Below are 20,395 nucleotides of genomic sequence, written 5' to 3' on the forward strand. Positions count from 1 at the left end.
GACAGGGAGGATGAAGAGTTCCATGTTAGCCATGCTAACCAAAACATCCCCTTGGTGGTAACAGTGATTAGATACATGTTCTAGAGCTGGAAAGAGAGATTTGAATGAACAACATAAATTTAGGACTTGTCTGTCCACAGATGGTATGAAAGCTGTGTAACTGTATGATATCATCTATGAAGAATGTGCAATGTAAGAAAAGGCTCAGAATTCAGTCCTGGAGACGTTAACAATTAGCAGTCAGAACATGAAGAAGAGGTTCTCATTCTCTGTTAGGGAACAGAGAAGGAACAGAGGTAGGAGAAAAAACAAGACACTTCCGGAGAAACTAAGGGAAGAAAAAATGTGGAAAAAAGTGGCAAAAGGTCATCTAAGATGAAGGCTAACAAACATCTCCTCAATATGTTTTAGATAACTTTTCTAAGCAACACAGAAGTCTTTGGTAACCCTGGCATTCCTCTTCCATTATAATTTTTTAACCCATAGTCCTTTTAATGGACATTTGGATTGTTTACAGTTATCTATCATTACAAATAGTGCTTTGGTGAATGGCCCTGTGTATTTTTTTTCCCTACTTGTACTAATATATCTGAAAGTGAAAAGTGAAATGTATCTGAGAGTCCCTAAAAATAGAAATGCAGATACACAGCAGATTAGAGCTAGAAAGGAACTAAAAGTTGGCCTTGAACTTGTGTTTCCACACTCCTTGGGTAATGATCTACAGTATATTACAGCAATATAATACAATATATGAAAGACAGCCCAATCAGCAGACAGGTTGATTCTTGGTCAATTGTTCTCCAAGGCAAGGAGAACAATTTACACCGTGGTTAGTTGGGTAAATAAGCTCAGGAGTTCCCTTCCTTTTACTGTCTTAATAGAAACACAGATTTTAAGAAAGATCAAAATAGTCTTCATCTTTAGTCCTATTCTTTTAGCACTGAGGCATCTGTAAGATACAGGTGTACACGCCAATAGCAGTCTTGAATTGTGTTTTGAAACTCCCACTCAAATATCACCACCCTTTATTTGTAATGAAGTACTTGCTAAACAGTGGATACTCAGGGAGAAAGGTTCCACACCACTGCTTTCTTCCAAGTAAGGTCCTTGGTACTTTAACATTTTGACACTTTGAATACTAAGAGATATTGAGGTACAATACTTCTGAATTCAATGTTAGATTAGGATTCAGGCTTCAGATTTTCTTCAAATATGCTCAGAGTAACTAGCATTATTCTGACACAAAATGTGAAGGTCTCTGATGGGGAGGGAAAAGGCATTTTAAAAGATTCAAATCTGAGGGAAAAAATATTTGTCATGAGATTTCTATAATTAAAAGCTTATCCCTCTTCCCTTCCTAGATTTTCTTGTCCTCCAGTCTCCTCTTCACATACAGAATTTAATCTTGCAACTGCTTATTAATGCTCAGCTGTGAGGCAGGCAGCTGATGGAGGATGCTAAAATTATCTGGGGAGTAATAACTGTCTCAAACTTTTCTAAGGCCAGAGAATGGAGTTCCTGAGCCATGACTCTTTTGCTTGTATGCCCTCAAATAGAGGGAAGGTCTCACTGAGCCAAAAAAACAAAAAAAAGGAAAATGGAAATTCCCAAGTTTTAGGCAATGCATTTTCTTCTGGAACAATTTCACCACTAAAATAGTACAGAGAAGCAATGAAGTAGAGATCTGAGGGTCAAAGTTTTTCTTAATGATGGAAGGACAGTCACAGAAAACTAAATATAAACCTGCTCTTTCTTGGGTCTATGGAATGGGTAAAGTTATAACAAGAGTGGGAGGAGCAGGGACAGGAGGGGAGGCATGGTGGTGGGGGGATTAAGTGTCCTGGCTTAATCTCTGCCACTATCTTGGGGTGTGATCTTTCATCACAAATGCTGTACTTCAAGTTTCTTATTTGTCAGAGGAATGGGACAAAGGTTAGCTAGATCAGTAGTTCTTTTTGCTGGAGAATCCTCTTTTCAAATGATAACTTCAGTTCAGTTCAGTTCAGTTCAGTTGCTCAGTCCTGTCCGATTCTTTGCGACCCCATTAATTGCAGCATGCCAGGCCTCCCTGTCCATCACCAACTCCCAGAGTTCACTCAAACTCACGTCCATCGAGTCGGTGATGCCATCCAGCCATCTCATCCTCTGTTGTCCCCTTCTCCTCCTGCCCCCAATCCCTCCCAGCATCAGAGTCTTTTCCAATGAGTCAACTCTTCGCATGAGGTGAGCAAAGTACTGGAATTTCAGCTTTAGCATCATTCCTTCCAAAGAACACCCAGGACTGATCTCCTTTAGAATGGACTGGTTGGATCTCCTTGCAGTCCAAGGGACTTTCAAGAGTCTTCTCCAACACCACAGTTCAAAAGCAGCAATTCTTCGGCGCTCAGCTTTCTTCACAGCCCAACTCTCACATCCATACATGACCACTGGAAAAACTATAGCCTTAACTAGATGGACCTTTGTTGGCAAAGTAATGTCTCTGCTTTTCAATATGCTATCTAGGTTGGTCATAACTTTCCTTTAGAACCTCACATATTAAAGGGATCAAAGCGGGACCTCTGGGGTGAAAGGTCACATGCGTGGCCCTTTAGATCTTCCTGTCTTCCCAGAACTGACCTCTGAAGTTCCTCTAAAGAATTCAATTAGGCTGGTTTGAAAACCACTGAGCTAGATTCCCTTCATATGAGTCATGGGCTCCCCTGATCCCTAGGGGTGTCTCCAACACAGGAGACATGGGTTCAATCCCTGGTCCAAGATGATCTCATAAGCCTCAGAAAGACTAAGTTGGTGTGCTACAACGATTGAGCCTGTTCTCTAGAGCCTGCGAGCCACAACCACCGAAGCCCAAGCACCTAGAGCCTGTGCTCTGCAACAAGAGAAGCCCGTGCACAGCAGCTGGAGAAAAAGCCCTCGCTCATTGCAACTAGAGAAAAAGCCCATGCAGCAACCAAGACCCAGCATAGCCAAAAAAAAGGAAAATAAATAAATTAATTAAAAAATACATTAAAGAGAATCAAGAAACCAAATTCTACTAAAAGAGTCAACTTTTAATCAAGCAAAGGATTCTTCCATGCTGAAGTCATTGGTGAGTGAAACCAAAGCTGGCTGTTCAAACTGACTCATCAAGAGCATCCTCCTTGTTCAGATTTAATGCTTTAGATAGTACAGAGGCTTAATAAAAGAAATCAATCTGGAGTTATAAAGCACTCATGAGACATACGCTATGATGCTACAAAAATGACTCTTACGTACATATTCATGTGAAACGTTATTAACACTTAGAAAGTAAAGCCCAGCTAAAAGAGCAGCCAGATGAAGCTTTCTCCAAATAACATTTTTATATTAGCCTCTGATCACAAACCTCCCAAGGTTTCCTAGGGTCTCTTAACTAGACTTGTATGCTGCTGCTACTGCTGCTAAGTCGCTTCAGTCGTGTCTGACTCTGTGCGACCCCACAGACAGAAGCCCACCAGGCTCCCCCATCCCTGGGATTCTCCAGGCAAGAACACTGGAGTGGGTTGCCATTTCCTTCTCCAATGGCTTGTATAGGATTTACTAATTCTAAACTCCATTTACTAATTCTAATTAAAGAACTAGAATTCTCTAAGAGAGACTGTTTCAAAATAAGAGAAAATGAGGTCAGTAGTGTTTGAAGTAGAAGTTAATGTACGCTTTGTGGAAAACAGTCCTGCAATCTGCTTTGGGAACCTACTATGAGTGAATCCTCAAAGCCTTAAGCAGTATCAGCAATATGGCTCTATCAAGTATGAAACCTGGAGAAGAAATCCAGGCTGATTCTCTGGTTTTCACTGTCTTAAACGCACATCACGCCCCATGCTCTTTCCCATTTCTGTGCCTTTCTTCCTATGACTGTTCTTCCTCTGCCATGTCACCACCATCCTCCCAGCCTACCAAATAAAATTCTATCCATCCTTCAAAACCAGCTCAATAGCAGGATCTATGCATCAGAATAAAAGTACTAGACAGACACAAAATATTAACTTGGGGGCAGGTTAACTCTCTACACCTCAGTGTTCTCAACCATAAAACAGGGATCAGGTCCTTCCTCATATAGTTTTTATTAGGATTAGAAATAATATCAATTTCCATCAAAAATCTACCATAGACCTGGCACACTGATTCTGATTAATGGGTTCAGGATTTACAATTTTGCATAACTGCCATTTGCCCTTATAACGTTTGTAGTGAAAAGACAGTCACCCTACTATGCTGTGAGAAGGTGGCCTCTAAAGTTCCTTTGCATTTTCTCTCTGTAAGATTAAGAAGCCCCTAAAATGAGCAACTTTTTTTCAACTTCCTCTCATCAGTGCTACTACAGGACCCAAATCCTCTATCTTGGGAATTGTCTGAAATGGATGATGACAACAGAATAAAACCCTGGGATGGGAACTGAGGAAGGGTGAAAGTTTAACTAAAGTGACTGACTGAGTTAGGCAGGGAAGGAAGTGAAGCCGGGAAAGGGACCAACAATCATGGCCTGGGTATTCCAGTTTGGCCAAAGAGCCAGGTCAGTGGGAATAAGAAAGTAGAATAGGTAGGACAGGAGGCTCTAATTAGAAAGTAGGTTTTCCAAACACATATTTCAGAGACAGATTCTAGGTGATGAGAAGGTTGGGACTAGCTACGGGGGCATGGGAGACAATGAGCAGATTGAAGACATATGGAAGAGTAAGAAATGATGAGTCCACAGGAATTTCCTGGTGGTCCAGTGGTTAGGACTCAGTGCGTTCACTGCTATGGCATGGGTTCAATCCCTGGTCAGGGAACTAAGATCCCGTAAGCCACATGGTGTATTATTAATAAATAAGTAAATAAATAAGAAATGAAGAAATGATGAGCCCATACTATCAGACAGGTCATTTATGTGGGTCGGTGATTCTACACTGGGGGCATTAACGGCCCCAGTGGACATTTGGAAATGCGTGGGAATCTTATTGGGGTTTTCCCCTCCCCACTTTTTTTGGCTGTCACCATATCATGGGGAACTACTAGTATTTGGAGGAAGGCAAGATGATGAGCATCCTGTACAAGGAACATCTGCCTCATCCAAAATGTTGAGAAATACTGAAGAGAAAATGAAGTGGGAAGCTAGGGTCCCCCATGAAGGCAAGGAGCTTGGCACACCACTGCCATGATGGGGAGGATAAGAATACTATAGTTAAATGTAAGCTCAAAGCACAGGTTTCGAACTTCAGAACAAGGCAGGAAACAAACAAACAAACAAACAAAAAAAACAAAAAAAAAAACAATGGATTGGAAACAGTAGCTGAGAAATAGCACCCCTGACTCCTGGTCCCAGAAAATTTCAGTGTAGCATGCACAAAAAAAACCAGGCATGACTCAGATAGAATGCATGTCAAGGGAAAACCAAGTTCAGTGAAAGAGAGGTGGGGCTGGGGAGGGTGAAAAGGGCAAGAATGTGGAGAAGTTTCTCTGCAGAGCAGAGAGTTTCCAAGTCCCATTAATCATATCCCAACACTGTCTCAAAACCTCCCCTTCCTTTCCACTCCTCCTGCCCCCCCACCCTCAATAACTTTCACGTGGGTTCTCACGAGTCTCAGAACTTGTCTCCATGCTATCAATCTGTCACCTTTCCAATATACCTTTTACATTGTTGCCAGAGCATCTTTCTAAATACAAGCCTAATCATTGTTTCTGCTGCTTATCTAACTAAATCCCAAACTCAGCATGGTACTCAAGGCCTTCGATCATCTGGCCCTAACTGAACTGTGCCAATCCCTTCTCCCTTCTGTATTTCTTCATGCTCTACTGCTTGCTTTCCTATTTCCTTTATTCACGTTCAGCGTCCATGATCCTTTACTTGAATCTTTACTTGAACAAATAACCCTTATTTGTTCTGCTTTATGTTCAAGTTCACAAGTCCATCTCTTCCATGACCAGTGCTTCTTAAACTTCCCTGAAGTTAAAAATCACTAGACTACACTTGTTGTTAACACAAATTCTTGGGGCCCATCACAGATACATCGAATCCGAATTTTTAAGGGAGGAGTTGAGAAGCCATATTGGATGGCTTAAAATATGTCCCCCCAAATCTCTGACATTTCTCCCACCAAAAGGTACAGTCAAATTCCCCTCCCTCTAAATATGAGCCAGCCTTAATGACTCAGTCCTAATGAAGAGAATGTGGTAAGAGTGATACTGTATAAATTCTGAGGGTGGGTCATAAAAGACCACATAACCGTTACCCTGACTCCCTTCCTTCTTTGTTCCCTCCTTCCTTCCCTCTCTGGATGCTTGCCCTTGAAACCCAGACAAGCAAGCCAAGCAGCCACATGGAAAAGCCACGTGCGGCTATTCTGATCATGGCCCCAGCTGAGAGCCCAGATGACTGCCAGCATCCACCACCTGACTTACGAGTAAGCCTTTAGATGACTATGGCCCTAGTTCTGAGACACCGAGGATGGGGAGGGCAACAAAGGCAAGCACTGCCCTAATTGGAGACTCACAGCAAAATAAATGCTATTATTATTTTAAGACACTAAATTTTGGAGACTTTTTTTCTATGCAGCAATGGATAATCAGAACACCATATTATTAACAAGTATCTCACATGAGTCTTTTTTTTTTTTTTTTTTTTTAATTTTATTTTATTTTTAAACTTTACATAACTGTATTAGTTTTGCCAAATATCAAAATGAATCTGCCACAGGTATACATGTGTTCCCCATCCTGAACCCTCCTCCCTCCTCCCTCACATGAGTCTTAAAATGAAGGAAGTTTGAGGACTTCTGCTGTTGCTGCTGCTAAGTCGCTTCAGTCGTGTCCGACTCTGTGCGACCCCATAGACGTCAGCCCACCAGGCTCCCCCGTCCCTGGGATTGTCCAGGCAAGAACACTGGAGTGGGTTGCCATTTCCTTCTCCAATGCATGAAAGTGAAAAGTGAAAGTCAAGTCGCTCAGTCGTGTCTGACTCTCAGCAACCTCATGGACTGCCACCTACTAGGCTCCTCTGTCCATGGGATTTTCCAGGCAAGAGTACTGGAGTGGGGTGCCATTGCCTTCTCCTAAGGACTTCTACTAATATAAATTATACTAAACTATACTGTTACATTCCTTGAGGCCAGGAGTTAAGTCTTAATAGTTTTTCAGATCTGGATCCTTTTTCTGCAATATCTTTATTGGTTTTCTTTTCTTTTTGATAAGAATATAAGTTTGACATAAATTTACAGCAATATAAAATGCATAACTTAGAAGGGGAAAGGGCTGTGCACTCTCCCCCAGTCTCTGCCCCACCTTAAACGATACCCACGGTGAACAGGTCAGAAGGGCAGTGTTTTCCACAGAGCAGGTGGTTGATGGATTTGTCATTGAAGAAAAGGTGACAGTGGCAGATTACAGAAACTTCCTACTGGTATTTAGCTGTACTCTAGATATAGCTCCCTGGAGAAGGAAATGGCAACCCACTCCAGTACTTTTGCCTGGAGAATCCCATGGACGGAGAAGCCTGGTAGGCTGCAGTCCATGGGGTCGCAGAGTCGGACACGACTGAAGCGACTTAGCAGCAGCAGCAGCAGATATAGCTCCCACAATCACTTTCTTTAAATCTTTCCCATCTTCCTTCTTTTAAATGTATCTCCTATTAAGTAATAAATTCTACTTAGTGAGGTAAACATACCATCTTCTGTAAGCTCTATGGCATCTCTAGAGTGAAGTTAACGTGCTTACCATCTCACTAACTTATACCATTCCCTCAACATTTGCTGAGTGCTTAGTATGTTCTAATTGTCATGCTACACACTAGGAATATAAACTACACAGGAAAGGGGCCCTCATATCAAAAAAACCCATAGTCCAGAGCAGGGGTCAAGAAACTTTTCCTTAAAGTGCCAGATAGTAAATATTTTAGACTTTGAGGGCCATACGGTCTCTGCTTTAACTCTGCTGTTGTGGCACAAAAGCTGCCACAGACAATACACAAAAAGACATGGCTGTATTACAATAAACCTTTATTTACTAAAATAGGCAGCCTATAAATAGTAAACCTTTATTTACTAAAATAGACTGCGGTCTGCCTACAGAGTTTACACTGGTCAACAGAACCTTATGCAATGGTGAAATGTTTCTGCAATATCCAGTGTGGTAGCCACCAGCTACACATAGCCACTGGACAATTGAAATGTGGCTAGTGCAGCTGATGAACTGAATTTTAACTATAATTTAATTTAAATTAATTTAAATGAATATAATTTAATTAAATTTATTTTAATTAATTTAAATTTAAATAGCCTTATATGTAGTGGCTACCTTATTAGACAACGTAGGCATAGAGTGCACCTAACACTCCCTTCAACTAAAAACCTGCCTCAAAACTTATCTCATGAAAACCCCCAAACCAAAAAAAAAAAAACCCTCACCTCAACCAGAAAGCCTTCCTGACAGCTTCTATCCATGGTGGTCATATACTGTCTCTTATCCTATATCTAGTCCTTACTCCCATTCATTTTGGACTTGCTAACATTGTGATTAATAACTATGTGTTTCATAATTCTCTCCTGTGTTTAAATCTCTTTCTTTCCCAAACTGAACAAAAATTTGAGTACAGAGAACGTATCTCCTGATTATTATCATCTTCCTTTGTCACAGAGTCTTGTGTGGTACTCAAAATCCAGAAGGTGCTCCAGAAAGTCATTAGACACCATGTCCTTCCTTTAGTGATCTCCCTAACAGGTGGTGATGTTTGCTCAAGACAGATGGTCCTTTTGGGCCAGGATCAGCACTTACTTGGAGAATATTTCTACAATGGCCGATGAGTTGTTCTTGTTGACAAGGGAAAGTTCTTTGGCTGTAACCCTCAACGATAGAGAAGCCCATTGCCGTCTGTTAAATGGAGTTGGTTCCATCTTGTCTACAGATAATGAAGTACCTATGTGATAAAGAAAGTCAGAATATTAGACACAGAAGAGAGTTCTCCAGCACCCAATGACTGGCAACAGTGTGGTGTAAGTGAGAGCAGAGAGCCCTGGAGCAGCAGACTGTATTCCTCTACCGGTTCTCTCAAAAACTGTAACCTAGATCAGATGATTGAATTGGGGTTGTAGTTTCCTGTAAAATGAGAAGGTTAGATCAGGTGATCTCTAAGGTCCCTTTCAGTTTGCATCATTTTATGATTGACCCCACTGTGCAAACATCGATTGGCTTTTCCCTGAACTTAAGTCTGTTCCAAAGTCACATTTGGAGTGAAATGTTCCACTCTTCTGAGTTACACCCCAGGAGAAGTACAACTGGCATCTCTGCAGAGTCAGGTCCAAATTAGGTTCTACCTACATCCAAGTTTCTTTCGGCTGCCTTCTTTCCCCAAGCTCTGCAGCACTGACCACTTGGTACTAGGGAAAAAGCTACAGATACAGCACTGAATAATATAAAGAGCGCAGGCTTAAAGGCAAGATAGACTTCAAATGAAATAATAATTCTGTAACCTTAAACAAATTATATATTTTCAGTTTTAGTTACCTCATTGAAAAATGAGAATACTTAACCCCTTTGTAGGGTTTTTGATGTGAATATATTTTAAATACTAGGCATATTATAGTATCAAGAACATTTAAGTATATTAGTATTGGCCTCAAGTGAAAAAATACCATAAAGTCATACTCTTGACATCACCTAGACTGGATTATTTGGTTTTGCGCTAGTAATTATCAAAGGAGTCCCAACCTTTGTCCAAAAGAGATGAGATTAGAAATGAGTCAATAGTTTCCTTATTTGAAGAGTGAACAATATAGATGAAAGTACTCCTGGCAGCTCTTTTGACAACCACGGAACGTAACTGATCTGGTAGAATGCATGGTTCATCGGGTACTGCTTCCAACAGCCTTGACAACCGCAGAGCACAGTGTGCATAACCAAGCAACGTGGGCCTCCATTTCACACTAAAAGTTCTGTGATGCAAAGTAAGTGATAAGCAGCCCCAAAAGACCACACTACTTTTCCACAGGTAGTCCCTGTTCTCCCCACTAAAGCCTTGTCTGAAAACAATGCTAGTTTTGTTGTTTTTGTTTATTTGTTTGTTTCAATTCCCATGCTGGAGGGCAACACAGGACCCTCCTATGGTAAGGAGCTCTGGTATCAGAGACACAAGCATTTAAATGGGAGTGTTGGCCCCATCACTTAAAGCTGTGTGTCCTTCCCTAAAAGTTAGATTTCTTATCCATAACAATAGTGTTTACTCCATAGTACTTTTTAGAAAAGTATTTATCTTTATCTATTCAGTTGGCTGCACCAGGTCTTAGCAGTGGCACACAGGATCTTTTAGCTGTGGCATGCAAACTCTTAGCTGTGGCACGTGGGTCTAGTTCCCTGACCAGGGATTGAATCTGGGATCCCGGCCTTGCGAGCATAGAGTCTCAGCCAATGGACCACCAGAGAAGTCTCACTTCATAGTATCTTTTTTTTTTTTTCCCCATAGTATCTTCAAGAGAAATAAATAAGATAAAGAAAAAAAGACCCTGACATAGAATAAGTAAGCAATAAATTTAGTTTTTTTTGTATTACCTCTTCTCCCTGGATAAAATAATCTTAATTCTATACATGTTCTCTGAAATAATCCTACATGTATCAAATAATCTTGATATATGATATTCACTTAACTGCTTTCCAGTCTGTAACTGACAGACCTACCAGACATTGTCAGTCCTTTCTCTAACAAGAAAAAGACACAGCTGTGTATTCAGCTAAACATAATTATGTAAAACCACAATAATGACCCTTTAAAACACATCCAGGAAACACTGGCCAACACTTTAAGACATTATTTGGTATAATTATGCTTCCCCAGTGTAACTACACATATAAATGATATCAATTCTAAAGGGATCAATTCTGAATTAAAAAAATACAAAAGATTATGTTCTCATATTTGTTCATGATAAAAGGAAAAGCATTAATTATTTGAGGGACTTAGTGCGAAAAAGTAAAAGGATTTGAATTCCCAAGTCTAATTCTGTGGTTTTGATTGGTCTCAGCCAGAAAGCCAAGTCAGAACAACTACCTTGGTATAATGCTAGGATAAGCACACTTCACACTCAAGGAATGAGGCGGCTCACACCCTGACCGCATCTTCATAGAAACATGCTATTACTTCCTAGCAATGTGATTAGCACCCTGTGAACATATAAAGGTGATAATCAGTACATAATTTTTGATAAACTCTGGTACCAGGTTGTGTGCATGCTAAGTCGCTTCAGTCGTGTTTGACTCTCTGCAATCCCATGGACTGTTGCCCACTGGGCTCTTCTATCCATGGGACCTCCAGGAGGGATACTGGAGTGGGTTGCCATGCCCTTCTCCAGGGGATCTTCCTGACCCAGGGATCAAACCCGAGTCTCTTATGTCTCCTGCATTGGCAGGCGGGTTCTTTATCACTAGTGCCACCTGGGAAAGCCCTCTGATGCCAGGTTGCTGAGTAACTACTTCCTACAAGGTCCTGCCCAATTAATGTATGCAATCTACCAAGCTTGCTAATGCACACAAATAATTGTAGCACAAGACAGAACATGGTTAGAGGCAATGCATGGTCTAGGAGTACAGGACTTGATTTTCTGGCATGGTGGGAAAGAAGGGAAGACTTGATAGTTACAGAACTGGCAGAATTTTATCAAGTGAGGGCAGAAGGAGGACAGTGCCTTTCAGATAGGAGGGATACTGTTACACCACTAGGGAAGTGAAACAGCAAAAGATACTTTAATGGAGTTAGACTCTAGTTGCAAAAGAAGTTGAAGATAAAGTAGGGAAAGACAGAATGAGGACGGACTGGGAAGAGCCTTGAAAACCATGCTAACGAGAATTTCCTGATGTTCCAGTGGTTAGGACTTGATGCTTTCACTGCTGTGGGCCTGGGTTCAATCCCTGGTTGAGGAACTAAGATCCCGCAGCCAAGGGGCGAGGTCAAAACAATAACAAGAACAAAAAAGAAAACCATAGGGCTTCCCTGGTGGCTCAGATGGTAAAAAAGAAAACCATGCTAAGGAATTTGGGCCATAATCCTAGTGGAAAGAACTAGCGTGTGGGTGAGCAGAGGTGAGGTCTAGTTGTAATGTGTCACTCCCTAGCACATGAGTGACATTTATGGCAAATGGAAAAAATAATTTCCCTGAGCTTCAATATCCACACATGTAAAAAAAAAAAAAAAAGAGTTCTATAAGTGGATTACCCAGTCTCAATGGCTGGATAATAGGAGTTTCCGAAAAAGCAAGTAACGGAATCTTAATTACTGGTCAAGAAAATCCTAAAATTGTAGAAGTGAAAGGTAATCAAGGTTTAAATTAGCATAGATGGGAACGGAAAAATGGGAAGAAAGAATTGAGAGTTCTTAGAATAAAATGGGCTTAGGGTGAGAAGGAATCAAATGTGGCATCATCAAAGTTGAACAATTAGAAGGTTGCTGATGCCATTAAGATAGAGTAAATAGAGGAAGAAGAGGGGGAATAAGGAGTTTCGCTTTACACATGTTGAGATCTACACGTCAGCAGAAAAATCCTAGTGATACACAAGAGGAAGCTAAAAGGTTAAAAATCAGTCTCTTAGAAAGGAAATGAACATTTTAATTTTTTTCTTTTCTTTTTTCTTTGGCCACACCAGGCAGCATGCAGGATCTTCGTTTCCTGACTGGGGGCTGAACCCTGGCTCCTAAAGTGGAAGCAGGGAGTCTTAAACACTGGACCACCAAGGAAGTCCCAAAATAAGCATTTTAAAACATCTATTTATGCACAGCACACATCTCAACCATCACAACCAATTTAAAAGATTGGTTTTATTATCTTACATTTATGATGAAGAAACTGAAGTTCAGAGGTATTAAATAACTTTACAATGATCACTTAGCTATAAAGTAGCAGAGCTGGGATTCAAATTCATATTCTATTTGACTCCAAAGTTAATTTTCTTTCTACCACATGTACTAGTAATGATTAAGACCATCACTTTTAGCCTAAGTCGAAAATGGGCAACAAAATCTCAGAACCCACCTAGCTGAAAACCCACACAAATTATCTTTCAGTAAGAGTGTGGTAGCAAGTATCTTCCCAAAATAGTCAGCATCAGACATGAGAATCATTCTTCCAGAGAAACTTAAAGTTACCTTGGGCCTGCCTGAAATACTCTCCCATTGTGAATATCTCGGCTTTCTGGACTTGCATTAAATCTGTGATACCTCCCCCAACTCACTCTGTCTCAGATGAGAGTCCCATTCTTGAACTTTAGGACAATGTCCTTAATCCTAGAAATTCTGTTAAGGGTGAAAAGAGCATGAACAACACCTAAAACAAAAACAAAACAACCCCACAGACCCACTGAATTCTCCAGGCCAGAATACTGGAGTGGGTAGCCTTTCCCTTCTCCAGGAGATCTTCCCAGCCCAGGGATTGAACCCAGGTCTCCCACATTGCAGGTGGATTCTTTACCAGCTGAGCCACAAGGGAAGCCCAAACAAAACAAAAACCCTTTTCCAAACGGACAGGGCATTCATCTGGGGCTACAGTATTGTTGAATATTTTTTCCAGTGGCCCAGTGGACTTTAAAATCCAATCCATTGCATTGTCATATACAAATAATAACAGCAGCTATACTTATCCAGCACTTACTAACTCTAATTATTACAACTTTAGAGACAGACTATATCCACTAAACACACAAAACAAAACAAAACCCAACTGTGTTTTATTAAGGTTGGCGAAATTGCCTAAGGTCAGACATTTAACACAGGGCGGAGGCAGAATTCAGCATTCAGACTCCAAAACCCAAGTTTCACCTGTGAAGGAAAAACTGCTGGACTGGTGGAAATTTGGGCAGGAATTAAAGGAAACAGATATAACAAAAATAACTCTTAAGATTTCTAGCCTGAGACTGGGGCAGTGGCACAGCGAAAAATAATGGGGTACATAGAAAGGGGAACTATTTGCTAAAAGGAAGATGCCTACAGTTTTAGATACACATGGCAGATTTTTATATTAACAGAGAAGCTCAGAAATCAAGTAATCAAATCCCCCTTTTTACAGTAAGGTAATTAAGCCAAATAAACACCCAATAACTTTCCCAAACTCACCATCTAGTCAATATGAGAGCCAGAGCTATTCTCAGTTCAAAGTTCTTTTATCACACCTCGTAACTTGAAGTGGAACAGCTAAACCCCTATAGGTGAGCTGTAGCCTGGATATAAAGATCTCTAACAAAGGTCCTTGAAAATCAAGGGTTGGGTAACGACTCACAGGGAAATTTGGCCCCAGGTATCTGCTTCCTCAAGAGATTGCTTAGGGTGAGGTCTACAGCCGCTTGGGAAACCAACTCTAATAAATTCACTTTCCCTAACCAAGCGAATTGTCTCCCAGAAACAAAACTGACAAAAGCAAAAGAGTTGCCCCTAATAAAATCCTGTTCTTAAAAATCCAATCTTGGGACTTCCCTGGTGGTCCAGTGGTTAAGATGCCACCTTCCACTGAAGTGGGTGAGGGTTCCATCCAGGTTGGGAAACTAAGATCCCGCATGTTACACAGCGCAGCCAAAAAAAAGTAAATAAATAAAATCACTTCATAAAACAACAACAAAAAAAGCAGGACAGCTCAAAAAAAAAAAAAATCCATTTCTTGCTATTTTTTCTTGCTCCTGAGATGGCTGTTTGTGCAAGGGGCGTAGTTGGTTGAATAGAAAATAGAGAACAAAGTACAAACTCAATTGTTTTAAGAAAAATGTTCTTTAGAAATAGATTATAGACTTAAAGAAAATAAAATCTAAAAAACTTCAACGTGCACGTATAGCTGATTTACTTCTATGTATAGCAGAAATGAATACAACTTTGGAAAGCAATTATACTCCAATAAAAAAAGAGTGAAAAATTTTAAAAATTTCAAGGTGCAAAGGGAAATTTTAAACAAAAGCAACATGAAATGTGTTTCCACACCACATTTCTTTATAATATAAACTGCATTTGTCTCTAAGGGTGTATTTTTATACAAAAAATAATGACTAAATTCACACCCCTGAAAAAAAAATTTGGAAGTTAATAGCTATTTTAACCTTTTATTTCGAAATAATTTTAGATTTACAGAGTTGCAAAGAAAAGTTTCCGTACACTTTTCACCTAGGTTTATCTTACATTACAACAGTACAATTATCAAAATTAAGAAATTAACATTGGTAGAATACCACCAAATTAACTATAAACTTTATTCAAATTTTACCAGTTTTTCATTAATGTATTTTTTCTATTCTAGGACCCTACACTGCACTTAGTTGCCATGCCTCTTTAAGTCGCCCTAAATCTCTGATAGTTCCTCTGTTTTTCCTTGCCTTTCATGGCCTTAACACTTTGAAGAATACTGGCAGATATTATGTAGACTGTCCCTAATTTGAGTTTCCTGGTTTCTCCAATAAGAAGAACCAGGGTTCTCTGGAGAAGTGGTTGATTCCAGAACTGCAGCAGGACAAATCCAAGATAAACCTAGACAGGGAACTATACTCCATATCTAATAATAATCTCTAAGGGAAAAGAATCTGAAAAAGAATCTAACCGAATCACTTTGCTGTACACCTGAAACATAACACTGTAAAGCAACTATACTTCTATTTAAAGAGAGAGAGAGAGACAGAGACAGAGAAAGAGATAAAAACAAAACAAGATAAGCCTGGAACATCTCTCAATGTTCAAAAAAAGTTTGCTTTAAAAAAAAATGTTTTCTCAGATTAGATTGAGGTTATAGAATCTGGGGAAGAATACTACAAAGCTGATAAGCCTCCTCAGTGCATGGTATTAGAGGGTACACTATGTTGATGTCTCTTATTACTGATGATGTTTACCTTGATCACTTAGTTAAGGTGGTATCTGCTATGTTTCTCCAATGTAAAGTGGCTATATTCTTCTGTTTATAATTCATAAATATTTGGGGAGACATACCTTAATCCTATTTTTCCTTAAACTTTTACTCACTAATTTTAGCATTTACAGGGGATCTTGGCTCCAGGAATCATTATGGTGGTGTTCTAATGGTGATTTTTTGTTACCCTCATTCCTTCTATATTTATTAATTGGAGGAATTCTTCTATAAGGAAGAATTGTCCTATCTCCCTCATTTATTTAGTCAATCATTTATTTATACTAGTATTAGACTTATGGATATTTATTTTATTCTCTGGGTTATGATATTCCTGGATTATTTTATTTTGTTGCATAGATTGTTCTACTTTAGCCATTTGGAACTCTTTCAGCTTGGTTCTGGTGTCCTTTCAAGATGCCACCAATTTTTTTTAAGCACTTTTAAGCTCTATAAGATGTTCCAGGTTCATCAAGTGTTTGCCCTGCCCCAGCTCTGGAATCAGCCACTTCTCCAAGGAACCCTGGTTCCTGTTATTGGAGAAACCAAAATCTGGGCAGTAGGTGTACTCAGTGCTACTCAGACGTCACTGCTTCTGGGATCTCAGGGGACAGAACCAGGAAATCCATGTGTGAATATTAACTCATGTATATACATACACATCTATATTTCTATATTTATTTCTCTATATACCTATGTATATGTGTGTATATATATATTAGTCAGTTAAGTCGCACAGTCGTGTCCAACTCTTTGTGACCCCCATGGACTGCAGCACATCAGGCTTCCCTGTCTATCACCAACTCCCAGAGCTTGCTCAAACTCATGTTCTTTAAGTTGGTGATGTCATCCAACCATCTCATCCTCTGTCTTCCCCTTCTCCTCCTGCCTTCAATCTTTCCCAGCATTAGGGTCTTTTCCAATGAGTCAGTTCTTCACATCAGGTGGCCAAAGTATTAGAGTTTCAGCATCAGTCCTTCCAATGAATATTGAGGATTGATTTCCTTCAGGATTGACTGGTTTGATCTCCTTGAAGTCCAAAGGACTCTCAAGAGTCTTTTCCAACACAACAGTTCAAAAGCATCATTTCTTTAGCACTCAGCTTTCTTTATGGTCCAACTCTTACATCCATACATGACTACTAGAAAAACCAGGGCTTTGACTAGACAGACCTTTGTTGGCAGAGTAATGTCTCTGCTTTTTAATACACTGCCTAGGTTTGTCATAGCTTTCCTTCCAAGGAGCAAGCATCTTTTAATTTCACAGCTGCTGTCACCATCTGCAATGATTTTGGAGCCCAAAAGAATAAAGTCTCTCACTATTTCCATTGTTTTCCCACCTACTTGCCATGAAGTGATGGGACCAGATGCCATGATCTTAGTTTTCTGAATATTGAGTTTTAAAGTAGCTTTTTCACTCTCCTCTTTCACTTTCATCAAGAGGTTCTTTAGTTCCTCTTCGCTTTCTGCCATAAAGGTGGTGTCATCTGCATATCTAAGATTATTGATATTTCTCCCGGCAGTCTTGATTCCAGCTTGTGCTTCATCCAGCCTTTGATGAAGCCTTCATTCATCATTTAGCGTGATATACTCTGCATAGAAGTTAAATAAGCAGGGTGACAATATACAGCCTTGACATATTCCTTTCCTAATTTGGAACCAGTCTGTTGTTCCATGTCCGGTCCTAACTCTTGCTTCTTGACCTGCATACTTGCATACCTTCACCTGCTTCTTGACCTTGATTTCTCAGGAGGCAGGTAAGGTGATCTGGTATTCTCATCTCTTTAAGGATTTTCCACAGTTTGGTGTGATCCACACAGCCAAAAGCTTTGGCATAGTCAATAAAGCAGAAGTAGATGGTTTTCTGGAATTCTCTTGCTTTTTCTATGATCCAACAGATGTTGGCAATTTGATCTCTGGTTCTTCTGCCTTTTCTAAATCCACCTTGAACATCTGGAAGTTCTCGGTTCATATACTGTTGAAGCCTAGCTTGGAGAATTTTGAGCATCACTTTGGTAGTGTGTGAGATGAGTGCAATTGTGTGGTAGTCCAAACATTCCTTAGCATATATACTTTATATATTTATAAATATATACACATATATTTAAACTACAAATTCATAGTGGTACTTCTGAATCCAATCTAGCATCACAAAATTTATTCTAGTATTTCCTTTTATTACTTGTGCCTTCTTTCTCTGATGGTGAGAAGCCTAATTTCATAGAATTTGGAAAAAGATATAGAATCTTCAAAATTATGCCATTGCCAGTTTCTACTCCCTGATAAACCATATATTTTTTTTCTATCCACTTGGCATGTTATCCCTTCCTTCCTCCCTCAATCTGTTCATCTTTCAAGACTCAAGTGAATAGTCTGCCTCCTCAGAGAAGCCTTTCCTGAACTGCCCTAGCCTTATTCCTAATCACTATAGGATACTTCCTCTGCCTTTTAATAATTTTATAAATCATACTTGGTAGAAAGATTGATTGTTGAGGTGAGAGGACAGATTTTACTTTGCCTCTTGTCCTCCTAGTATCTAGTATTGCTTTTTAAATAGAAGGAACTCTATAAATATATCTTGAATTGCATGAAGGCTTAAATTTTACCCAAACACTATCTGTACAAAAAAAAAAATCATCTATTATATAGCCCAGGCTTCCCAGATGGCTCAGTGTTAAAGAATCTACCCGCCAAGCAGGAGATGCAGGTTTGATCCCTGGGTCGGGAAGATCCCCTGGAGAAGGAAATGGCAACCCACTCCAGTATTCTTGCCTGGAAAATCCCATGGCCAGAGGAGCCTGGTGGGCTATAGTCCATAGGGTCACAGAGTTGGGCATGACTTAGTGATTAAACAACATTATATAACCCTAAGGCTAGTTGTTGAGAAGGTAAATACTATTTTTCAGTAATTTTAGCTTATTCAAACTCTGATAAAAACTCAAATGATAGGAAAAAATAGAACTACTGCTGCTGCTAAGTCGGTTCAGTCGGGTCCGACTCTGTGCGACCCCATAGATGGCAGCCCAACAGGTTCCTCTGTCCCTGGGATTCTCCAGGCAAGAACACTGGAGTGGGTTGCCATTTCCTTCTCCAATGCATGAAAGTGAAAAGTGAAAGTGAAGTCACTCAGTCCTGTCTGACTCTTAGCGACCCCATGGACTGTAGCCCACCAGGTTCCTCCTTCCATGGGATTTTCCAGGCATAACTTCAAATACTACACATAAAAGTTTCACTACTCTATTATTCAGCAACATGGTGACTGACAAGTCTGTAGCACATTAGAATAATCATTGTTATTGTTCCTGAAAGAGCTTCAGCCAGGTCTCTGTAGAAACATGTGTCCTAGACAATAGGGAAATTGTAAGAATGATCAAACTCCCAGAGATCAGCAAGAATGTAGATATTTACAACAGGACAGAGTCACTTCAGTAACATTTGACTCTTTTATATCCTTTATAAGAATATTTTGTTCTTAAAAACACTAAGATCCAGGGGAAGAGTAATGAAAAAACATAACTGAGAAGCAACTTTACTGCTAGAAACTGCTCACCAAAGAATCAGAGCAACCTTCACTAGGCACTTACAGATATTCACCCTAAGCAATTCACATGTTACCATTCCAGAGATAAAAGAAGAAGAAAGCACCCTCAGATATAATCTCTTCTCTGACCTGGGTTTCCTTAGGAGAAAAACAAGTGTCACAACAGTGACTCTTCTATCTTCCCTAGAGTCTAACTTTACTTCCACCTCTGACTTTGCCCTAAAAACATGCTCATATTTTTGGGGTGTGCATGTGTTTGTGCGCTCACATGTGTGCCTGCATGATTATGTGGACATGTCTGAAACCTGCGTATATGGATAGGGCTTCCCAGGTGGGGCTAGTGGTAAAGAATTTGCCTGCCAATGCAGGAGATGTGAGTTCAATCCCTGGGTTAGGAAGATCCCCTGGAGAAGGAAATGGCAATCCTACTCCAGTATTCTTGCCCGGAAAACTCCATGGACAGAAGAACCTGATGGGCTACAGTCCATGGGGTCACAAAGAGTCAGACATGACAGAGCACGTACACACACACACACACACACACACACGGATTAAAAAAATAATCCTTTTTTCTCTTAAGCCCTATTCCTCCTCAAATGACCACCTCACCTTGCTCCCACCTTAAAAGCCAAACCTTAGTCTCTGCTTCTTCATCTTCCATTTATCCCTCTGACTGCTTGGGTGTGGCTTCCACTCCAAACATCCTGCTGAAATTATTCTCCTGAAGATCTTTTACTATCAGATCCAAGGACCATGTCTCAGTTTTCATCATTCTCTATTGTCATTTGAGTTGGTGATTAGTCCCTCATTTTTGAAATTGTATTTCCCCTGTTTTCTCTTAAATGGAACTCTTCTGCTTCCTTTCCTATCTTTTTAACCATCACAATTTTCTTATAGAATCATCTCTCTCTCTCCACTTATTCTTGCTCCTAGGCATTACTTGATGGTCAGTATCTCTCTTCCCTCTGAGTAAGCTCACTTATGCTCAGGTCATCAAAGGTCACTTACACCAA

At 40.1% G+C, this 20,395-nt stretch overlaps 1 protein-coding gene across 3 annotated transcripts in view; it reads right to left on the bottom strand.

Annotated features, from left to right (window-relative positions):
- LIMA1 (LIM domain and actin binding 1) overlaps nucleotides 1-20,395 on the bottom strand; it is a 92,518-nt gene that overhangs the window by 51,266 nt on the left and 20,857 nt on the right. For all 3 annotated transcript variants that reach the window (XM_025284136.2, XM_044941731.1, XM_044941733.1), the window contains one exon: nucleotides 8,764-8,905. In XM_025284136.2, coding sequence (XP_025139921.1) covers nucleotides 8,764-8,882 — 119 coding nt within the window. In that variant the 5' untranslated portion in view covers nucleotides 8,883-8,905. The remainder of the gene's footprint in view (nucleotides 1-8,763; nucleotides 8,906-20,395) is intronic.

The sequence above is a fragment of the Bubalus bubalis genome, chromosome 4 (assembly GCF_019923935.1).
Source record: "Bubalus bubalis isolate 160015118507 breed Murrah chromosome 4, NDDB_SH_1, whole genome shotgun sequence".
NCBI lineage: Eukaryota > Metazoa > Chordata > Mammalia > Artiodactyla > Bovidae > Bubalus > Bubalus bubalis.